General features: G+C 40.9%; 1 protein-coding gene across 4 annotated transcripts in view; it reads right to left on the reverse strand.

Moving 5' to 3' along the window:
- Positions 1-21,075, reverse strand: part of CDK13 (cyclin dependent kinase 13) — a 44,685-nt gene extending 23,610 nt beyond the window's left edge. For all 4 annotated transcript variants that reach the window (XM_058806305.1, XM_058806294.1, XM_058806314.1 and 1 more), the window contains exons 1-5: positions 19,889-21,075; positions 9,650-10,255; positions 6,233-6,400; positions 5,828-5,967; positions 3,777-3,947 (exon numbers count right to left, since the gene is read on the reverse strand). In XM_058806305.1, the coding sequence (XP_058662288.1) occupies positions 3,777-3,947; positions 5,828-5,967; positions 6,233-6,400; positions 9,650-10,255; positions 19,889-21,075 (2,272 nt within the window). The remainder of the gene's footprint in view (positions 1-3,776; positions 3,948-5,827; positions 5,968-6,232; positions 6,401-9,649; positions 10,256-19,888) is intronic.
- Positions 21,076-24,593: the final 3,518 nt, after the last annotated feature.

The raw sequence follows: 24,593 nt of genomic DNA on the forward strand, positions 1-24,593 counted from the left end.
GCACCACTCAAGCAGTCACACTATTCCTGACAACTTAGCTCTAGCATGAGAACTATTTAGGGTAACTTTCTATCAGCTATTTTGAGAGCAGCAAGACAAGCTGTAGAGCACTAGAGGTTTCTGAAATTCACACCTCTGCTTTTACTCAACTTCTGAGGAAACACAGACAAAACCAGCTACCATGTAACACTGAGTACATGACTGATGTCACAGACTCCTTCCAAACCACAAGATTTCAGAATAAGTACTACTTGACAGCTGTGAGAAAGTAACCTGTCATATTACAACATACTGCAGAGTCAGTGTCCTCCTGTACTACAGTACTGTCAATACAAATAACAATTTCATGCCCAAAAAGTTTGCTGATTTGTACTGCAAATCAATTCAAAATTTAATCTAAAGTAAACTTAGATCTTAAAATTATAGAAACAGACACACAAACAGGCAATTCACACACACACAAAAAAAAAAAAAAAAAACCACAAAAAAACCCCAAACAAACAAACAAACAGGAAAAAACCCTTAAGCTGCAATGTTAACCAGATCTTTTATTATTGGTCTCCATGCCAAGTTTTACATCCTCCCTCAGATTAGCAAAAACACCTATCCCAGTTTAAAGGAGGAAGGCATGTCAGGCAGTACACTTACTGTGTTTACATTCACAGCAACAAAAGCTAAGTCAGGCATTTTCCATTTGTTTAGTAAAAAGAGATCATGTCAATCCCATAGCTAGACTGTTGAGCACTTGCAAACATCTCCCAGCTGTTAGAGGCAACTGAGAACTGAAGAAACATCTCAAAGTAAAAAGACATACACCAAAGTCATAGAAATTATACACACACAAAGGAAAAGTACCAAAACTAACAACAGCTCAAATTTAGAAAGCATTTTCTCAATAATTCATTTTATAACTGATAAGGTGGCTCAACACACAAAAGACTGAATACAACCTCAGAGTCACAAGCTCCCATCATTAAGTTTGGGTGTTCACCTATCTGCCTCTGAATGATAGGTAGGTGACAAAAGCCTACACAAGTAACACATAAAATGAATACACCTTGTGGCCACACCTAACATATGTTTTATCTACCAGGATTGTGCCTGAGAATCAAGATGTTACATTACTAACCAGTAATCAGTAATGCTGCTCTCCAACTTCATCATCAACTACATCTCACATATAATGAAGATTGCAAAGTGAACAACTTCTGATCCTCAGCAGACAGACCCATGTATCACCCACTCTGCTTTGTATTTATATAAACAATTTATACAAACAATTATGCTGCCTAAGGTGCTGACTGCCACTGATGGAGGGAAATGCACTTAGAAAATTTGTAACACACTGCTCCAATGTGTTACACTTCTTTTGCGAACAGTTAGTAGAGAAAGAATAAACCCAAAACTATCTATCAAAGCTGTTCATGTCTTCAAATTTATAGTCCAAGCTGGCCAAGATACAACACAGATATAATTTCTTCCATTTTCTTTGTTGAAAATATTGAGACAGGCTTTAATATGGGGAACAAGTAATCTTCTCTCTTGCAGACTTTTGAGTGTGCCATTTAAAAACATGTAAGGCAGCTCAAAATATCAGGAAAAAGTTGTACAAGCCAAGCTATTGCTGGCTTGCAGTGCAACATTACTATCTTAAAAAGTATCCTTAAATCAAGCACTGCAAAGTGGGCCAAACACTTACATTATTGTCAAATAACTGAATGTACTATATATTAACCTACTGAGATCCAACCAAAAAAACACCCCACACTGCCTTAAGTGAAAAAGCAGATGACTACTATGTCAGGGTATGATACACAGCCTTAGAAACAAAATTAACTTCACTCATAATAACTAGAAAAACGTGGTAGTAAAAATGTTCTTATTCCCTACACTTCTAAGTACGCTATCAGCAGGGTTTTCCAAGTCATATTTCAAAGCCATGGTAAACACATATTATACATTAAGCATAAGCATGTTCATCATATAGGCACAACACCCTGCTTTTACTCTAACCTCTGCCTTTTGTAAGATATCACTACCACTTTTCTAATGGTTCCTTGTTAAGCAGCCCACTTTTGTATTTGCAACACTTTACTGTGAAAATGACCAAACTTCCTCCCACTTGCATTCATTCTCTGCACAGACTGCAATTTGGCCACAACTCAGCTATAAATCCCTATCTCACAATGAACTACTCATTAGAGAAATACGGAATACAGTGCCTGAAAAAAACCCCCAACTTCCTTACTTTCACAGAGAAGTTTTAACAGCAGTCTCATTATCCTGCTAACGTTTTCAAGAAGCTATCAGAACTTACTCAGCTATCAGAAATTAATTCCATTCTAGCAGAATAGAACAGAATTCTTCTCCAGAGAAACCCCTGCCCTTGTAAATTTTCAGAAAATGTAATATGCTGTTAAAAAAGAACAAGAAATTAAATCAGAAGTAATATCAAAAGCACAAACACAGACTCGGACCAAAAAAAAAACCCATTTGAAATTTACTATTCAATTCTAAACACAACACTAAACAGAAAGAAAGAAAATTCATTAATGAGTCATTATGTACTTAGTCAATACTCAGTGTGGTCTCATTAGCCAAGTAGGTTACACCTAATTAAAACTTAGTGCAAGATTCACATACAAAGACTAAACTGGATGTTGCAGACTGTCAGGATTTTGAGTGGGGCCTGACCACTGAACCTGCACAACTCTCGAGAAACTCTTGCTAGATACTTCCCACTTTTAAGCATGTCAGTGCTGTACATGCTTCAAGGTATTACACTCTCCAAAGATGCTAGGAAAAAACCCAAATGAATTCCTGCTTCATATCTACCTTCTGAATGATCATATAACCTGGTATTGTTTCAGCTGGCCATGCAGCACACACAGCATTTTCTATCTGCACTGCTGCTGGGCATACTGTATAGAGACTCAGGGAGGGAGAGCAGGGAAGAAGGACAGGTACCACATTCCAAACACTCTAAGCCAAACTATGTAACAAATTGCTCACAGGACACTAAAATAGGTCCAAAATGATAGGTTTGTAACACTTAGACCTAAAATGAAATGCCTCCAGGGGCAAAATACCACTCTGATATCAGAGGTACCAAGCAATAACACTGCGTGATTTTCACTCTGCTTGAATCTCTAGACTAAGGAGGCTGAAACAATTCAAACAAGACAGACTTAAAACTGAAGAAACCAAGAGTATAAGTCTCATGCCTTCTATTTGGGGAAAAACACTACCACTGTACAAGTCTTGCTTTTCATACTTTTAATTAACTCCTCTTCAAGCCCACAAAACACATGTGCCTAATCATCAAGAAAGTAACTGAAGAACAATTAATATGAAACTGAGGCCTAAAATTAAAAACGCCTCTTCAACATTCAACCTACTATACTCTAAATGGTGTGAGAAAGTAGTAAAAAAATAAAAAGTTAAGAAAAGCTCACAATTAAGAGCTTCCTATTATTGCTGGCCTCCCTAATCCATGGGTGTCAAGGACTCAAACATCTGTTCCTCCACAGCAAAACCACAATCAAGCAATACATTTTTTATGCCACAAAATATTGGCAGAAAATGTTTCTATAAGCAAAATGCATAGCTGAGATAAATAAACAACTTCTTATAGTATTTAAATCAAAATTCAAATTCCTCATCAAGTACCACAATTTGCAAACATATTTTTAATGAATCGTAACTTCCAATCCAGCATAGCAGACTATCACATTAAGAACAGGTCCAGAAAGAGCAAGCCCTGCTAGCATACATACCTTTGTCCTTCTTGAAGTCTAAAGCATCTTCTTTATCCGTCACTATTTCCTTCATGTTGATAATGCTTTGATGATTAAGCTGTCGAAGAATCTTAATCTCTCGAATAGCTGTAATTGGAAACCCTTCCTTTTCATTATCCAGTCGTACTTTCTTCAGTGCTACCATTTCCCCTAAGAGAAAATTTAAATAAAAGCCATTAAGATTAGCAACCAAACCATGGGATTCAGTATTGATTTGTATGTTTGTTGTTCAAAACCCTGATGCTTGCATCAAGCACTATGCTGAACAGAAATCAGGATCACATACAGAAGCAAAACTACAAATGAGAATTTTCAGCTACACACACACTGTAAGGGCTATCCTCCTTCCTCCTGCACAACTCACTCACATATCCCAATATTCCACACCATGTCCACCAGTAAAGAGTGATTATCAGCAGCAGCTTCAGAGACAGAGGCCTGTGACTGCTCTGGATTTAATACTACATTACCACTGGTCAGAATGCATGTATCTAGACAGAAATACTACACAGCTCAAGATATGATGACTAAAGAGTCCTCAAATTCATCAGTATACTTTCTACAAGCACAAGTGACACTGCCATTTTTACAGTGAGGAGATTTTTCCCTAACTATTTTACTGCAGGGTGGGATGGAACAAACTGGAGCCTACAAAATGGCAGGAGCATGATCTACTCATGATGGAGGATGTCTACAGACCATACATGCCAGTTCAATAGTTTTGTTCTTGAAAGTTTATTGCTGTGTCTGGGAAGTTTACTGGCAGCCCAGGTATCTGTGTTAGCTCTAAAAAGTACTTACCCTACACTAACTTACACGATACACTCACAACAGATCATATTCCAGCACGACACCATACCCACTTCTCTGAAAGCCTATTACACAGCTTCTTTTAAGGTATCTCACAAGCCATAATGCCACTTTCTACACAGGATTTGAATCCAAAGCTAACAGATTTGCTTTCTGTATCTGTACAGACATCTTCAATGCAGAAAGCAACAACTTCTATGGGAGGGGAGGTTAAGAGATGACTGAGACTCACAAATAACCTGAAGTTTGCCAAAAAGGCAATACGGTTATGACAGGACTAAATGCAAATATGCAAGGAAGAGTATCTCAGGAGATCCTAGCAATGATTTGCAAAGGTTCTCGAGGTAGAGGCAAAAATCTGTGACAGCTCAGTTAGAACTAAAGCTGAACTGAGACAAGGACAGATAAAGAATAAAGAAGGAATTATAATCACACTGCTTATTCTTCTGGCAATCAGAAAGAAGGAACTGAGGCTGGCATGTGCTCCAATGGGATACAGTTACCGCTGAAGTAGAAAATGGTCCAGCATTCAAAGCATGCACAAATAAGCCAGAAGGATAAGCAATCATGGAAAGAACTACTAACTAATCACAAAACAACCACACAGCATATATAAGGAATTTGGACAATCTGTTTAGAAGTAGTGACAATATTATGTATCCTAGTGGTGAGTGCTCACTCATCTCAGCAATATTTATTACAAAATTAAAAAAGAATGTGACTATTGTAAAATCAGTTATATTGCAAGAATAACCCATGTGCAACTCTTCACAGCTGTGTTTGCACAGAAGCAGATTCTCTTCCTACTATGAACTAGTGACTACTGGAGTACAAACAATCATGACCCAATTTTATGCACAGCTTCTTTCACTGTTACATCCCTTTACAAACTTCATTACAGTTTGCTAACCTGTCTTTAGCCTCTCCTCTTTACTAGTTCAACTTTATACAGACCATCAAAACTCAAAAACTAAGAATCAGAATTTAGGACTATTCAGCTACATTTCAGCCACAGCTTTCCAGAGAAATGATTTTCCAATGCAGCAAACAATAATTTCTGATTTAGATAAATGCTAAACTTAAAACTGAACACACCAACAACTAAAAATCTTCAAAATGTAAGGACAGAATGCCACAAATTTTACTCAATACAAAACAAAAACCAAAATCATCCTATTCACTTAAAATTGTAAAACTACATTTATCTTTTTTGAACTTACCTGTATCTTTATCTTTGGCTTTGTAAACTTGCCCATAAGTGCCTTCACCAATAATACCGATGATATCAAATTTATCCACACAGCGCTTTCCCCAGTCTATTTCTTTTTCTTTCGTTTCACCATGTCGTGGTCCACATATTCTACAAAGCAAGAAATATTTTTAAGAATACAGCCAGTGTGTCTATACATAGTTTTAACTTTGAAGACACCCTCAACACTAATTGAGACATTATTAGTTAATTGTCTTATTACTATTAAGTGGCAAGAAACCATGCAGTTTGAGTCAAGCCACATTAATATTAAAAATGTCAAAAAGCAGAACTCTTTCAACAAGAACAAATTTTAAAGAAACTATTATTATTTCTACTTGCTTAATAAGCTTTTTAAAAAGTTTAATAAACATACTTTGGTCTTCTCTTGCTATGTAACTGAACTGCTGGTTTCTTTTCTTCAGGACTTTTGGGTACCTCAGCTCCTCCAGGCAGCTCAGGTGGAAGTGGCAAGTCTGCAAGCAGATGGCGAAGTTTCTTCTCTGTTTCTTTCACTGACTTCACTGAAAGATTTTCTCTCAAACTATTAAAAAAAACATCGTTTTGCTAATAAGTTGAAGATAGTAGAATATTAGCATAAAGGCAAAACTTATTAGAATTATTTTTCAAAAAATAATATATTCTAGACTGTCAATGCACCAACATTTGAAATCTGCTTTTAAAATTTGCAGGACTTGGATAAATGACTCGAATAGCTCTTTGGAAGATGCACAGTTAACAACCACAATTCTACAGAACTGTGAAAGCAGACCTTCCTGGGGAAAGCTGAGGTAAGATGACACAATAAGCCTTACCATAAACTTCTTTCCAAGCTTATGGCCTACACTATTACAAATATTTAGAGGTCAGGTGCTGCCAGACATCAAAAGTATAGTGGTAAAATCTGTACTCTGACTTCCCATATAAGAGAGAAGATCTGACTAATCCAGTTGTCTCTAAAATTGGTCATCACAGCTAATGAGCTTCATGCTTACATTAATACTGCTGGGCATTACAAGCCTGTCCACATCACCTCACTTACAAATTGTAATTGCATGCATCTGCTGAAACATTCCAGATTCAACACATTTCTAGTCATCAGCATGCATATCAAGTGAGGAAAAAAAAACAGATGAAAATAATGACAATGATTTTCTGACATGGGTTACGGATATCTGACTGATTTTTAACCAATCATAATTAGATAACAGATACTGTTCATTTCTGTCTTGAGAAAAATCCTCAAACACACATACAGAATCTTTTAACAACTACACAGGGATCTTAGAAATGTTCTTACCATTCTAATGGGGAATCATTACTGCTGCAGAATTTTTCTTTCTTAAGTACATGGCTCAATTTTACCACAACTTATTTTAGTTTAGCTAGATTTGTTCAGCTCCTGCATATCCAGTAATTTTAAAGCCATGATCATCTCTAAACTTTCTATAATTACATCATTATTTCACTCCTATGGGACACACAGTATTCACTCTTTCAATTTCCATCACCGTATCAATAAAACTTAAGTTATGCTTTGAGGGGACATTTACCAAGTTAGCTGCATTTGCCAAATGGTACTATTCATCCTTCTCTGTGACAGTTTTTCAACAACTTCTTACCTGCTTAGTTTCATAGATAAAGCAGGAACTTCTATAAATGGAAACATATTGCCAACTCACACAATACAGAATGCATACATTTTTTTTCTTACTTTTCTTGCAATAAGTAGTCCTTATATATTCAAATGCAGAATTCCAGGGTATTGCATATGTCTATGCTTCTCTATGACAACTGAACCCATTCATGTCTTTTTACCACTCCCTAAACTATCACTGCCCCATTTTAAAGAAGCATCACAAGGAAGCATAGACTGCCCTCATCACAAATATAATGCTTAACATGCTATAAAGAATAAACCACCTTAGTGCAGTGCATGTAACTGTCATGGCAATAAAAAAACTCTTATTTTGAAGTTTATATATTAGTATTTCTCTCATAATTTTTCCCCAAAATTTTCAATGTGAGTGAAAGCCTAACATATGAAAGATTCTGACACAGATTTTAAAAGTGGCACATGAAAATAGAGGCAGCCAAGAGCAGCTTTTTTTTCAGGTCTGCTTAACCACACATCATTAATGACCAGGGCAATTTTCCCTTTCAGCTAACCTGCACTGCGAGGTAGCAACATTGATGTTCCCTTAGGTTGCTTATTTGTGAGTTTATGAGATTGTTACTGAAGGAACCAGACAGTTCTGCATAGCATCAAGCTCCAACTTTCTTTGTTGACATAATTTCCCCACAGTAACTCAGAGCCCAAGGTAAACAACTATGCCCTCCTCCGCCATTAAAAACATTGATCTTTTTCCTTTGATGACTTAAACTTTATCATTACTTATAATTTCTGATCCAAAGTTTATAACATCCTATAGGGAAAACTAAGCAAAGCATAAAAGACATTCAATTACTTCTCTTTAATCTTTCTAATGCAGTTGTTTGCAAGCAGGAGGCTTTTGGTTTTGAAAGGAGAATGAGGCCACTTTGAAAGGAGAATGAAAGAATCACTGCTTAACTGTAGCTTAACTCCTCAGCCTAGCTAACTTCAAACAGGTAATCCATTAAAATATAACAATAATAATAATATCAGAAGCAATCATCCAGCTTCGACATGAAATCTCATTTCATGTTGTTGCAATTAATACTTCAATGCCAGTAATATTTAGTTAAACTACACAGACTAGTTTTTAGATAAAAGAGAAAATCTTGCTCACAGTATCAGGATTCCCATTTACCTGGAGAGGATGGCTTTGTCACAAATGTAAATGTAATCGTATGTGCGCTACACCATCATTACATTTGCTAGTTTAATGCTGAAGGGCAAGAAACTATTTCTTTCTTACAACTAAAAAATAATATATAATTATCTAATACTATGTTAGGTTGCATTTATTTCCCAAGGCTTCTATGCAGCCTTAATGTTTAATACAAACTTAAATTACCAGCAAACACAAGAGGAACATTTTCACCTCTAGCTAAAAATTTCTGTCTTACTTGTGAAGTGAGTTCTTGCATACATGTGAAAGGCACGTAAGCACCTTCAGCAAAACAAAAGAAAACAACCCCAAAAAAACCACAAATCACAGCAGAGATTCTCTGTCAGGACTACAGACTTATCATAGTCTAAATTCATATGACACTTGGACACAAAAATTGGTTTCTTCAATACAGACCAATTTTTACACTTCAAAATTAACACAAATGTCAAGCCAAGAACCTCACTTCCATTATACATACTCTAAATAATACTGATGTTTGAAATAAATTACACTAAAATAACACCCACTATAAACAATTGCCTTGCAAAGGGAAGATAATATTTTCTTCAAACCCCAGCTAAATAATTTTTTCATATTGCTACTGAATTCAACTTTTCCCCAGAAGTATGTGTAAGTTCACACCAAACTTGCAATCTTGAATCCTTCAATACATCCTTTCATTCATCCCAAAGCTATTATTACCAGTAATTTTTACAACATTTCTTTACAAGACTTTTTACAGAAAGATCCTTCTTAGACCAAACTCTTCTTTTTTCAAGTACTAAAATTATTTTTAAGATCAAATTCCTCCAGTTCACTAATAGTCACCAGTCAAACAGCTGAAGAGCAAGAACAAATTAAATAATGCATTAGCCTGACCTGGCATATAGTTTTATATTTATTTTCCAAAGGAAACAACAACAACCATTATGAAAAGGAACAAACAATCCCAGAAGCAAATCTCTGTGACAACTCACCTATCAGTTTCTTTATCTTCAGGCAGCGTGGGAGGCAAAGGCAAGGGTGGTAGTGTGGAGGTTGGTAGTGCAACAATTCGATCCTTCTCCTTGGCTACTACACTCGGTGTACTTGGTTTGCTTTTCTCTTTTACAGGGACCACTTGCTGCTTCACAACAGGCAATTTATTCTCTTTTACTGCTGCAGGCTTCTGTTTGGTAATTTTGTCTGCAATTAAATTATTTTCTGCTTTTGTTTCAGGAAGTGAGACCTTTGCTTTTGCCTTGTCGTTTTTCACATTTGCACTACTGGTAGGAGAAGGCGTATGCTCGGTTTTGATTTTCTTCAGGTCTTTAACATTGTTCACTTGAGGTGCACTTGCAGCAGCATCAGTGTTTCCCTTAGTAGGTGTTGAAGTATTGGAAGCTTTTGCACTAGCTTTGGCTGCCTCAGCAGCTCTTGCTTTTTTGTTTTTGTTCAGCTCAGCAGCCAGGCTACTCTTCAGAGTCAATGTACTAGGAGAAATACTCGAATGACGACTTCTGGATCTAGACAATCTGTGTCTGCTACGAGACCTGGAGTGCCTTGATGAATATGGACTTCTGCTTCGAGATTTTGCTGATCTCCTGTTACAAAAAAGTAAAGATTTACCCAGGTAAAAAGAAGTCTAGCTGCTTTCCCAGCACATCTACTTTTTTGACAAATTATATTTTTAAAATCAACTATTATCACCATGCTCATAGAATAAATTGAAGTCTATGAAATAGGAAAGATCATGCATTAAAAAAATAAAATTCTATAGTTAACCAATCAAGATTCTACACTCTCCTGTTAGAAGACATTAAAATTCTTATATGTAGTTTCTCATCTCACAGATCTGCAAAATACAACACTTGTACAAGGCAAGAAATGTTCTGCTCTCCTCACTACTTAAGAGACATTTTTCTCCTTAAAAAAAATCTCAATGTATGCATTTGTACAAACACCTTTAGCATATACAGCACTTGAGAAAAATTAAACTGAATACATAGTCAGAATTCAACAAAGTGAAATTTAAATTACACAGGACAAGAGAAATCTAAGCAACACTGGTTTTAATTGTAGGAATGTCAGAATTTTCACTTCCATAAATACCAAAATTCATTAACTGAGAAAAAAATGGAACACTAAATAAAAAAATTGAATACTAAAGGCTGCAATGTAGCCAACTGAAAGATGACTTTCCTTTTCTGAAATGTAATTGTACAACTTCAAAAAGAACCAAAACAAACAACCTCTCCAGCTCCCAAAAAGCCCAAGTACCCAACATTTGTTACAGTTATTGACAGGCAAACATAACCCACAAATGTGGCTATAACTGCATCTGAATGCAGACACTAACAGAAAGAAGAAAAAAATCAAAGCAACCACATAGCAATGATATGAAATAAAATAAATTAAATGTAGGGGGTTTCATCCATTTTACCACACCAAGAATAAACAGGATATTCATCAGATTTACAAGTATTTTCTTGATTAAATTTTGATGGAAATCTACTTTGCTTATCATTTGGAGGAAAAAGCATACTCAGGATTAAAAACACCCAGTCCTCACCAGGTGAACAAAGAAAAAAGTATCAAGAAATAGCAAAAATAAAACTTCCTGAAGATACAAGAATTTCAGAGTTCAAAAGATAGCTCACCAATGTATGGAGGTTGCTAAAAGAAAAGGAAACAAAAAACCCAGACCAAACCAACAAAAAAAAGGTAAGCCAATAAATAAACCAAAAGAATGCCAACTACAATCCCTACGATCAGGACTACCCATCCCACACCAAATTTAATTTTACTAACAATTAATTCAGTTTTAATTATCAACACACAAAATTACATCACAATGTTTCAACTAAACAAATATTTAATCTAGTACAACAACGTTTCTTTTGTGTGCAATATTGACTAATTTCTAAATTTACACTCTTTCCCTTTTATAATGCAGGAACTCTTACCCAATAAAAAGTCACTCAGATAAATCAAAAAGTGACTGAAACAATGTGTATGCACACTATATAGTATAGCACAAGCTTCAAATTTCTACAGGTGAAATTGATCCAAAGGGCTAGAGACTCACGAAAGAAAAAAAAAAAATTCAAATCCCTGACGAAGATAACTCTTGGAAACTAGCACAGGTCAATTATACACCAGGAAGCAGGTTTTATAGGATTTTCTGGCAGAGCAGGGTAATAATAACAGATAGCAATAGCAATAATTATCTAAAAAAAAGACTCACAATTCTCTTCTAACAATTTTCAACCAAAATCTAATGTTTGGTTTACTGAGTAAAGAGATATTAATGTTCACGTCTAATAAACACCAAATAAAATCATAATATTGGACAAAAAAATTCCACTGAAAACTCTTTTCTTCATTATGAATCCTGCTGCTGAAGTAATTTTTCTCATTATTTTGAAGATCTAAGTGCTAAATCCCACAGAATATATTCAGAGGTTTGGCCAACCAGGAGTAAGACTAAAAAGTACAAAGTTCCATTATACAAAGTTAAAACAATGTAGCAGGAAGAAAAAGGGTCTAAAAAATACACACACTTCAAATGCTGTACCAGAGCTCTCTTCACACTGCTGTCTCATTTTGGAGAGGAATTACTGTAGATCTCAGACAGAGGTGTTAGTGCTGCAGATCTGCACCCACCCTGGAATCAGCATCACTGCATTTCTCCAGCATCAAGCACAAGCTAAGAGTCCCCGTTAGTCCCAAACTGACTTCTATAAATGGTGCATCGTTTGCTAGGATGTCACTGACCTGTCTTGGAAAAAATTCCCTTGCACATCTTGTTTATACATCAGCTATTTCAGACTGACTCTCTCCAATTACCTGTAGAACATAACCTCCATCCCAAGTACAACACTGCAACCTGTACTAAATTTAAAACATGCCCTAAAGGTCTCAAAATGAGCCTTACTTCTTTCATAAGGATGATATGGGGTTTCTTGTACATTTTGATTGATACCTAACAAAGAAAGTAATCATGGAACCAACAAATACAGACGTAATTTCACATGCACTGGAAAAGAGAAGCAGCAGCCTAAAACAACACAGTTGGTGAGATACCGTGCCTGATTCTAAGACTGGTTCTGTTCCACTTCGGCACCAAAAAAACCAGGTTTGCTTAGCTCACTGCTAAGGATAAAATGAAAAAAAATCTGTTCAAATCAATGACAACTAATCTCATCACCTGATTCAGCTGCCATAACTCAGTGAGGAAGTGGCAGTTTTGAAAACCTAGGGCAAAAACAACCTACACTTCTGTACTTCAAAAACAAGTAAGAATTGACAGTGGATTATGTCTGTACTTTACCAATACCAGTCAAGAGAGTTTGGGCCATGGACATGAATTATGCAAGCTCAGCTGAAAAAAAAACCAAACCCAACTATCATCCATCATGGGTTTCACACTCCACATGACAACTGCACAACTTTTCCATGTCAGAACTGCATGCATGTGGGAGACAGCAGATGTGCACGCACACAAATAGTTAAGTTTCAGTCCCAGTACCTATTACAGCTCTTAATAGTGGATCAAAATGATAGCAGTCTAGTTATGAAATATGTTGACTGGTTATAACAGTGGTTATAACACTGCACTGGTTCAAGTTTTCCAAAAACTTTTCATTATTTATGGCAGAAAAACTATAATATTACCTATATATGGTACCTTTAGCAGCCCAAAAGCCTTACCAAGAATCCCTTGCTGTACCTGAACCACTGAAGGAGACTCTAGAGAATACAGCAAAAGCATTAATTATTAATGCAAAAGCATTTTCAACCAAACTGACAAATCCTGAATTTTAAGTAAAAAGCATATTTGTCAAAGTGCTAGTTATTCAAGTTACAATGATAACACCTGTTTTCATAAGCTTAATAGTCTTTCTAAACACTCAACTATCACTTTCTTTCATCTGTGTAGTTCAGAAATCCCAAAAGACTAAACAAGTTACGTACAAGCTTTCACCTATAAAAATGTGTCCAAAAATACGGACACATTTACAACCTTTTCCTCAAAAGCTTATGCAGCACTCAGAGTGGAAAAATATTGCCTAATACATAATAAAATCAGCCAGCTCACTCTGTTCAGACCTAACATTTGACATAAGAGATGAAGTCACAGAAGCATAGAAATGCACTCACACAGCAGGCAGTGTCTGCCAGTTAATGGGACACTACCTAGTGAGAGCCTGAAAAAACACCACGAGAGACATCTGAAGTACAAATCTTCCAGCAGGTCTCTACTGAATGTGTGTGCATGCATACACACACACGTACAATGCCTGATCTGACATTTGACACCAACTGATTCAGATGTAGGCAGCAGCCTGTTTTTAACACAGTCAAAAGGAGCAAAAGAACGATGGCTGCAACTGCACAGACCTGCAATGCAAAAAGCAAATACATTGAACAATGCAATTCCAATTTCTCTTCCTGAAGTACGGAGAGATCAGGAAGTTTACTAAACCTAAAGGCCACATTTCACTCTCTTGAACTGAAGCACCTGCATGTGCTGTTAACACACAAGTGAAGAGGTTAATAAGAAGCCTAAGTTATTAAGAAAGTAACTTTCCTTCAATGCCTCTCCCTGATTGCACCCACAGGTTCTGCCCCATTTTAGAGCACCTTTGCCACTTAAGCCATTAATAATCTTCTTTCAGCATCTTGAATTCACTTCACACAAGTGTAGATCCCTCCAGAGAGGACAACTGCCACACTTCATGACACTTGCAAAATCCTTTCTGAGCCATATACAGATGTCAGTGTGTTTTTATATATGGAGGGTGATGACAAAAAGAAAATAGAAAACTGATGTGCCTGGAGGCTATAAGTTTGCACAACTAGACTAGCTGCAAAGGGACATGGAAGAAATTACATTTTAGCTATAGCTATAAAATAAAAGGCAAAACAAACAAACAAGCAAAAACACTAAGATATTCTGTACAAACCATATAGGAGAGATATATTTAAAGAAAGCCATAGAGGAAGAAGGCACTAGTAAGGAAGCCACTCTGAAACCAAAACTCCACTTTTCAGGCCAAGAAAAATAGTGCCCTCAAAGATGAAAGGAAAAAAAACAAAGGTTGGTTTAGGTATCATGGTTCTGTCTTTCAATTTTTTGGTTTTGCCTAGTACCCAACATTTCATAAAACAAACAGCACTGTTTCTTTGTTTCATACAATGTACTTAGTCACTTTAGAAAAACCTGCTTAAGAGATCAAAACGTTTTGAATTACAGGTTTCAAAACTGTTACAATGTTTCTCCTTCCTGATAGGCAACATTTTATTGCACTTCACTGGATCACTAATAAATTTACTGACTAATTTAACAAAGAAAAAAGTCTACTGATATAATATCACTTACATTCTCCAGCAGAAAATGAAAGAATTCCAAATAGTAGCTTAGAGTACTATCTTTTACTGTCTTGATATTTAAAACCCCAGAGGAAAGAAAACTGTTACCTACATCAGATTTCCAGGAATACATTTCATTCATTCAGCTTTCATTGTTTTTCTTGCCATGCTACATTTTTAGGTGTTTCTTTCCATCCCTTTCACTACCCCCTCAATACAAAAAAAAGTTACATTTTATTGACAAATCAGAACAATCATGTCTTATCTTCTCATGTTTCTAAACTTGAAAACCTCTTTTCTTCTTCACTGCTTTAAGAGCAAGCTTAATCCATCATGCTGGTGGCCAGCTACATGTTGCCTAAGTGCAAACAATTTTGTAAGGGTCTGTGAGCTGAACAAGGGAACTAACTTTGTCCGTAACTTCTAACAATGTGTAACACAAAGGGATTTATGAGAATACAAAGGGAAAATGAAGAAACCTAACAGTCCAAAGGAGGTTAAAACAAGCACTGTAGCCCAGCTCTTTCTTTAACCCACAGGTGATGCTGGACGACTGACTAAGCACCGCCATCCTTCCCTGCACAGCAAGTGTATTTGAGAAGAGACTCAAATTTAATCAACTGGCTTCACAACAAACCTTCCAAGACATTTACAACCCCTTGGTAACATCAACCACCCTGACAAAACACTTAAGCCCATACTACAGCTTTTCCATGTTGGTCTAGCAGGCGAACATATAGTTCATTTCTTTAAGCCATTACAGTAACAGTGTTCTTTCACTTGATACCTTATTCATTAATTTTATTTTCTCTAGCCCCTAGTTCAAGGTTACATTCTATGCAGCTCTGCAACCAACCTCCTACTCAGCTGCTTTGTACATGAAGACTACATAACCTGCCTCACTGATTCCAACTAAATGTAAGTCTTTAAAAGGGTCTCTAATACATACTGCAAAACTCTGAGCCAGGCTTTTATTTGTTTCTTGAACCTGCTTTAAACTCCTCTATTATCATATGAGAACTTGGTCTACAAAGAAATTAACCAGCAAAAGGTCAAGTCAACTCAAAATTTGTGTTTGAACACATTTGAAGTTAAATTTTTCAAATGAATTTTTTTTTCAATTAAGGAAAGAAGCACCAGCAACAAGGAAAAAGGAAAGGCACATGAGCAAAACACAAAGGCAGCAATGCACACTGGAAAAATTAGCTACTGAAAACAGCGAAAACCTAGAGTGGTCCATTTAAAATTCTGCAAAATACAGTTTTACTAACCAAAATTAGACAGCTTTAACTCACATTTTTTTTAAAAAAATCTATCTTTACTAATCAAGGCGGGGGGGATCAAACTCTCTCTTAATCTTTAAAATTCAAAAGTAGTAGAATTACTGGAATTGAAGGCATTTTCCTATCAGTGTATGGCTCCACAGCTTCTCCATTTACTAGCTGAATATGTATTTTACTGTTTTCCCTGCACATGTGATTTTGCACATAAATGACCCATATTCTGCAGAGCCTCACTACTACAGACTAGCTACCAATACAGACTGAGATTACTCCAGTACCAAAATAAAAATAAATCTTGTATCTTTTCTATAAGCAACATCTATGCACATAGTAGCACTATCTAGTAGTGCCCCACCCACTTATTTTTATCTAAGCAGATGGGTAGGTGTATCCAAATTTGGAAAAATGCAATTACTCATCTATACTGCTAACTGATTTAAATGTGTGATCACATAACATATGACCAGACTCAAGTTACAAAAAAGTTCCCTGGAAACTAGTTTAGCATGAAATTGTACAAAGCAAGAGACTGTGTCTGCTTCTTTTGTCAACCATGGGGTTTGGTTGAGAAGTTTTTATTTAATCCAGTCATTTTACTAGCAGAGAAATAAATACCTCATACTTTTGGAAAAATTTCCATTTTGAAAATATGCCTGTGCTACTTTAGAACTGTTGTGTTATCCCATCTACAAGAAAATAAGAATAATACAAATCCACCAGCAGCAAGTAAAGTTTTGTCCAACAAGTGAATTCAGCTCAATCAGTTTATCCAAAACACAAACTTCCCCTGGTATTACAATGGAAAAAGTAATTAGTCTATCATTTAAAGAGTAATCTCCAAGTATGGAACACATATCCAGTGTCTTTGCTTCTCCTTAGAGCCCACAGCCAAACAACATCACCTAAAACCAGCTAAGTCAGTACTGCAATTCAAACCTCACAACAACAATGCACTGCTGCTGCTTCAAACTAGCAAAGCTGACTTCACTTGTTTCCCTTCAGCTGTTTACTAGAAGTTTCTCCCTAAGCAGCTCAGACACCTAGATTAAAAAAAAATCACCATTAAACACACAGGCTTTCCAAGCATGCTAGAACTGCTTTGTAATCATTTTCTACATACCAAAATAACGGGGTAATTCACATAACATTAGAGAAGACACAAAACGAAAAGAGCAAAAAGACTTGCAGGCTGAAATACTCAGTCACATAAGAAGTCCCTGCTGTCTGGACATCATTACAGCTGGATACAAGCCCAGAATTAAGCCTTTAAGTCATCCAGATGAAGAACACAGGTGCTGTAAGAAGGCATTGCCTTCATGAAACTGTAATATTCTATCAAGTCTAAAGCCACTGTATCATTATCAAACAGGACAGCAAAATGTTCAGCATTTGACTACACAGTCAAGCAAAAAGTGATTATGACATAGTTTTGGATGGTTAAAAAAAAGTATAAACCTCTACCTTTCTATTTCCCCCTGCCATTGCAATATACTCGATGATCAATAGATGTATAGAAGGAAAAAACACTGGCTTTCATTTCTCCACAACAGGTAAACATTATTAACAATTGATCTTCACACTTTAAGGTCTCTTTTGTTTTCTATGAAAGTGATGTTTTTGCAATGAATGCCCCATTAGGACAGACCTTTCTTTCTACATATAGAAACCTCTCCTTTTCACTCAGCCATTCCAATTCCTCTCCTCAACAGCTGACATTTGTCTGTAAGCAGTTAAAAACTGAACACAAATCTCAATTCAACTGGAGGGAGGAAGAAAGGCAAGAAGTCACAAAGCTAACTTCTAGAAACAGATCTGCAGGCTCAAGAAAGCCTTACTCACTGCAGAGTGAATACCAAAATCAGGAGATTCCAACTTTTGTGCTTCAAATCACAGGCTCACTACCAACACAAAAAGAACACTCCTACAAAACTCTACTACAGCCCAATTAGTGCATACAGAACCCTGAACTTAACTGGGCTGTCAATCTGGCTGTTCCTAAATGCAAACCTCAAATGCATAATTCTGTGCATCATTATTAGCTTTCTTATTCCAGGATACAAGCAACTACAGAAAATAATCTGATTCCTAGTGCATTTAAATCAAACTATGCACATAATATTGCTGTTGTGCTATTCAGCAAATCATTTTGAAAGTGTATTTTAACCACTTGTAACAGAATCTCACAGAAGAACAGCACGATGTTTTCAGAGCATTACAGTGTTTTCTTCTTGGAACACCCTACTGCTTACAAAATTATTCCATACAACCACACCTTTAGACAATCACTGTTCTTATCCCACAGTGCTTTGGCTTTATCTCTCTGAACAAAGTAGGACACAGCTTTGTTACTTTGCTCTTTAAACAGCATTTAATGCACACCCAGGACAGCAGACTCTACCAAGAGGCAAATGAAACATGGAACAGCTTTAGCATGTTCCCTGGATACCCCACAGGACACCCCAAATGGTGATCTACACAAAGTGCTTATTAAAAACACCAGAGAACAGCTCTCAGAAAAACCACCAGGTAATGCCTTGTAAACAAAACTCTTGCCAGTGGAACAACACTTTAAAACTGAAATCCACACATGAATTTAAGCAGCTCTACAAACAACAAGGCAATAGCAAGATTCCAAGAGAGGAAATAAAAATCTTCAGTTATAAACACATACTAAGCAAATACTTTTAAATTTCCAGTGTACTTTTCTGCAGGTTAAAATATGCTGAAGAGCTTTGATTCCTCAACAAGGTTTGCATCTGATGAGAAAGACACAGCCCACACTTCCTCTCCACATAAAATTCAAAATCTCATGCAGTGCTGACCTTTACACCCTGAGTTCGCACTAAAACTGAAGAAAAATTCTTTGCAAGCATGCATTAATTATATACACGTGCATAACCTTACCCAGGTAAAGAGCTTATATTTTTCATGGCTTATGTAAAGTACAAGACAATTTATCAAAACATGAGACTGACTCAATTTTCTAGCAAAACAGAAACCCCAAGTCCTTCTATAGACCTCTAAAAAAGAGCAAGAAAACACTTGTAAACACAAATTGCCTGTCAGCTGGTTTTCTCTTTAGATTAGCAGAAATTAAACCAAACCCAGACATATTCGATATGCATCCTATTTTACCCAAGAACAAAATACATAAAAATGTACCAGGACGTCTGTACTTTGTAAGCAAAGACTTAAAAATCAAAATTGGTCTTTTAGAAAACCTGTCCTCAAAGGAGCACCTTCTTTCAGTCACTCTCATTTGAAAACGTTCTCATACCTTTTAACATTTAAAAGCCTTTTTCCAGCCAGGTGGTCTCTCACGGAGAGAAACTAGCCACGAAGTGTTACAGACACTGGCGTCTCCCTTTCTCCCCGAGAGACAGGACAGGAAGATCTCTGTACTTCTCCCTCTCCCCTGCCCCTCACCCCAGCTTTCCGGCAGCAAAAGGACAAGAGAGGGACTGCTGCTGGATGCAAACCTCTCTGGCCTCTCCTGCGTTCCTGCCCCAGTCATTACTCCCCTCCTCCACACAGCGGGCCCCCAACCCATCCCGCCTTCGCCCCCGGGCCCGGACTTACCGGATAACGGGGCTGTAGGGGCTTCGCGACCGGCGCCAGCTGCTGTAGGGGCTGGGCGACACATCCCCGCCGCGCTCGTACGAGCTGTGCCGGCTGTAGCTGGGGGACCGGCGTCGGCTGTAGGGGCTGAGCGGCGAGCGGGCGCCCACCGGGCTGAGCGACTTGCGGCTGCGCTGGCTCTGCGAGGAGCGGTGCAGAGGAGGGCTGTCATCCCGGCCGGGGCTGGGCGAGGAGCGCTGCCGCCGGTACGCCTTGGGCTCGAGCTTGTCGTCCCGGTAAGCTTTCGGAGGGTCCTTGTAGGCCGACGGAGGCTCTTTAGCCGCTTTAGTCCGGCTCCGGTGCGATTTGCTCTCCCGGTCTTTCCTGCTGCTGCTGGGCGAGGGGAGGGAGCCCTTTCTGCGGCTGTCGCTGCCACCGCCGCTGCTGCTCTTGAGTCCCTCCCGGTCTTGGCTCCCGGTGTGGTTGTGGCGGCTGCGGGATTTGGAGGACGAGGAGGGCTCGGACGCCCCGCGGCCCGGTGCCGCCGTCCCCTCCTGCTGCGTCTTTTCCTCTCCCCGCCGGCGATGCTCTCGGTGCCGCTCCTTGGAGCGTCCGCTGCTGCCGCGGTGCTCCCGACGGGACCGGCCGCTTCGCTCCGCCTCGCCCCGCTGCCGCTGGGTCCCACCGCCCGAGGAGGAGCCCGGGCTGCCCCCGCCGCTGCCCCCGCCGGCCGCGCCGCCGCCCAACAGTCCCTCGGACTGGGAGCTCACGTCGTCGTACTCCTCCACCAGCGTGCTCAACCCGCCGCTACCGCGCCGCTTCTCCGCCTCCTGGGTGCCCCCGCCGCCGCCGCCGCGGCCCCGCCGCCGCTTGTGCCGGGAGCCCGAGCGCCGCTTGCCTCGCGGCCGCTTCCGCTCCCCGCCGTCCCCGCAACAGGAGGAGGCGCCGGTGGCCGCCAGGAAGAGCAGGGACTGCGGCGGCAGCGGCGGCTGCAGCAGCGGGGGCTGCAGAAGCGGCGGCTGCAGCAACGGGAACAGCAGCGGGTGCGGGGCCGGCGGCGGCGGCTGGGCCGCGAAGCGCTTCCGTCTCCGGTGGTGCAGCCGCTTCTTGTCGGCCGCCGCTTCCACCGCCGTGCTGCCGCCACCGCCGCTGCCCCAGCCCCGGCTGCCCCCGCTCCCGCCGGCCGCCGCGTCCGAGGTGCTCGGCATCGAGCTCGCTCACGGCCGAGGGCGCGGCCCAGGGAACCCGCCGCCACCGTCGCGCTCAGGGCGCCATGGGGACCCGGCGGCGCCGCGCACACGTACCGGGACGGACGCCCGCGGGCCGCGCCGGGGCCTCGCTCGCTCCCGCACCGCCCGCCTCACATGGGGCCGCACCAATACATACGGGGTCGGGCCGAGGCCGGGGCTGGGCGCGCTGCGCGATGCGGCGGCGGCGGAGCGGCACCGGCAGCGTCCCACAGGCCGGCGCGGCCTCTCCCGCAAAACGGAAGTGTCTCCTGGCGGCGGCGGCTCCTCCTCACTTCATTCTGGGCCGCGGGCGCCGCCGCGCAGGGACACGGGCACGGGGCGCGGGCCTCCTCCACTTCTTCCCTCAGCCGCTCCCGGCAGGGCGGCTGGGTCAGGCCAGGCCGGGCCGCCTCCGGGCGAAGTATCCGGGGCCCTCCGCGGCTCCGATCCCGGTGCTCCTGCCCGGCGGGTCCGCACGTGTCGGGGCCGCTCCCGCGCCGCCGGTGCCCAGGAGCGCTCTCGCGGCCTCAGCGCCGCCGCGCGCGGGTGACACACGCACCGGGGGGGGGGGGGGGACACGGACACGGCCCGGCGGCGCGCGGCGCATGCGCGACGCCGGAAGCAGACGGGGGAGGGGGAACGCGCCCCGCCAATCGGGCGCGGCGCTGCCGCCTTCGCCCGCATGCCCGAGAGCCGCCCCGCTCTCGCGAGACTTCACCCGGCCCTTTCCCCCGTCCCCGCACCTCTCGCGGTAACTGCCCCTCTCGCGGTAACTGCGCCGCGGGCCCCGCGGGCGGCGGCGGTTCCGCGCCAGGGGAGCAAAGATGGCGCCCGGCGCGGTGCGGGGAGCGCGAGCGAGGCCCGACCTCGGGGTGCTTGGCCCGCCGGGCACCCGCCTTGTCGCTCTCCCTGTGCTCTCTGCAGGCAACGGGCAGAAACTGGTACACAGGAAGTTCCGCCTGAACACGAGGAAGAAGTTCTCTACTGTGTGGGTGACCGAGCACCAAAATAGGCTGCCCAGAGAGGCTGTGGAGTGTCCCTCACTGGAGGTGCTCCAGAGCCGTCCGGACGCATTCCTGCGTATGAGCTCTAGGATGGCCCCGCTTGGGCCGGGAGGGTGGACCAGGTGACCCACTGTAGTGTGTGCCCGCCTCGCCCGTTCTGTGAGCTGGAGCGGTGCGGGCGCCGCCTCTGGCTCTGGGAGGGGGTGCACGAAAATCGCCGGTCCCCAGATGGTTTTCCCTGCTTTTATTGAACGTAGACCTTGGTCATCGACTGGGGGCGTGAGAGAAAACCTCTCCAGATAAAACACTTGCTACTTGTTACTCTGAAACAGTGAAGCCGCTTCTCTGTTTCATGAAAGTACTACTTTTTTTTTTTTTTTTCTTCTGTCTTACACTACTGAAACTAAGTACAGCTAAGGAAACTTAGGCTATTTGAAGTTTCCCTCCAAGCTTTCTGATTTCCTGCGCTAATGAAAGACTCAGAGGTTTTTTTTTTTTCCCTTTTTCCTGCCTACTCTGTGTTATGAATAAGAAGCTTGACTAGGCCAATATTCAAGCAGCAATCAATTTATTATTTAATATGGTAAAGTATGAGCAATACAGCGCTGGGTGCAGTGGGGGAAGTTTTCCCTCCAACTGCATGCCGATAATTGATGGTTACAGGTATTTATAGGGGTACTCATCACCTTTTTTCAGCAGTTTCTGTTTCCAATCCTTTACTCATCAGCAATTTTTATTCCAAATTATTACATCACAATTCTATACACTATTGTGATTTTAACTTCTCAGGATGTATTCTCAAAGGAGTATCCCCAGATGGTGGTGGTCCAGTTTCCGAAAGAAGAAAGACGAATCCCATCTGGTGGGGTCCAGCTCCCCAGATGTGGGTCCACCTTTTAATTGCAGAGACTATAAATCTCATAACAGTGATGTCCAGCTTCCCTTTGGTCGAAACCATAAATCCTTGAGGTGATGTTCATCTTCCTTTCTCAAGCTGTTTTTCTCTGCTTCAATAAGGTGTGAGATAAGCATATTTCCTTTATATATATTCCAAAGCTATAGTTTCAAGGATACAAGTAATATTCTAAAATTATACTTCAAAAGGTTATTATTGCAGACATTTTTATGGATTAAATGCAAGCAAAAAGCAACATCCTTAACACCTTAATTCCAATGCTCCTAAATCAACCAGGGTTAATTGCAAACAACAGATAGGTTCAAAGGCCTTTTTCCATGCTTTATTCTCCTCGGTTATTACTAGAATTCACAGCTCTCCCATTGTCAGGCTCCACACATTTCGCATTCACAACTACACACATCGCCTGTTTGTACCTGACACGAAACACAACTTTGTATTACACACTCTGTCCAGTTGCCTTTTCGTGGTTTTATTGAATTTCATGACTGGAGCTGCAACTGCTGAGTGCTTTAATTTGGCTTCTCAGGCTGACTCTCTTCTATTAGGCACATCTGCTGTACCATCTTGAACGCTGTGAGCACTTCAAAAGCAGAATATATTGTCTTTCCTTTCTGGCCACCTTGCTGTCTGATTGTTGTTAGTTAGCTTATATACATACTGGTTACATTTGTTTGTAAAACACACCAAAAAAGACCAAAACAAAGGAACCCACCTGTTTTTTACTGTTGTATTTCAGCTCCTTAAAATCACTCTTTCCCCCCCTTTTCTAAACCCCAGCAAAAATATTCTGCCTGTCCAGGTCCTGGGTGTCATCTGCTACCCAGCAAATCTTCTTTCACAATTGTGTTCAGTAATTCACCCTTCACCTCTCTGTTCCAACTCACATTTCTTCAAACATTCATGGCATATTTCTCTAGTTGTACCCACACACATCCACAGAGGCACCTGCACTTTCCTTCAGGCTTCCTCTTAGGGTGTGAATTACTTGGAGAACAACCAAGTCCAGGTTTCCTCTTGGGGTGTGACTTACTTGGGGAACAACCAAGTTGCTTGTTTTCTATTTTCTAACAATGTGCCATAGGAATATAAGGAAAAGGACTGATGTGCTGGCCCACCTGCCATTTCAGGAGAGAAGGTCCCTGTCCAAGAAGGGTTACTCTAACCCAGGCAGTGACTGCATTCACACTTTGTGAAATTGGGGTGCTTTATCAGCATGCTGTGCCCTATGGAAATACTGTGCATGTCCCTGCTGTTGGGAAATAGCTTACCTTTCCCCAGTGGTCTGGAGGCTGCTCTCAGCTTTCCTGACATCCTTTTCTGCCTACCTTGTATGTGAATATTCAGCAACCATGAAAAGGTTCTCCAGGGCTGCTGCAGCACACTCAGCAAAGCCAGTGTGCCGTCAGGCCTCTGGCATTTTGGGAAGAAAACAAAAACAAAGCCAGAAAGCCAACCAGCCTACATCACAGAGCAGCTGTACAGACTATGGATAATTACCCAGGGCAGATCTGGACAAAGCAACACAGCATGCAGTTTCTAATTTATTCCCAAGCATTACCTGGCATTTCTGGATG

Source organism: Ammospiza caudacuta, chromosome 1 (genome assembly GCF_027887145.1).
Source record: "Ammospiza caudacuta isolate bAmmCau1 chromosome 1, bAmmCau1.pri, whole genome shotgun sequence".
In the NCBI taxonomy this organism is placed as follows: domain Eukaryota; kingdom Metazoa; phylum Chordata; class Aves; order Passeriformes; family Passerellidae; genus Ammospiza; species Ammospiza caudacuta.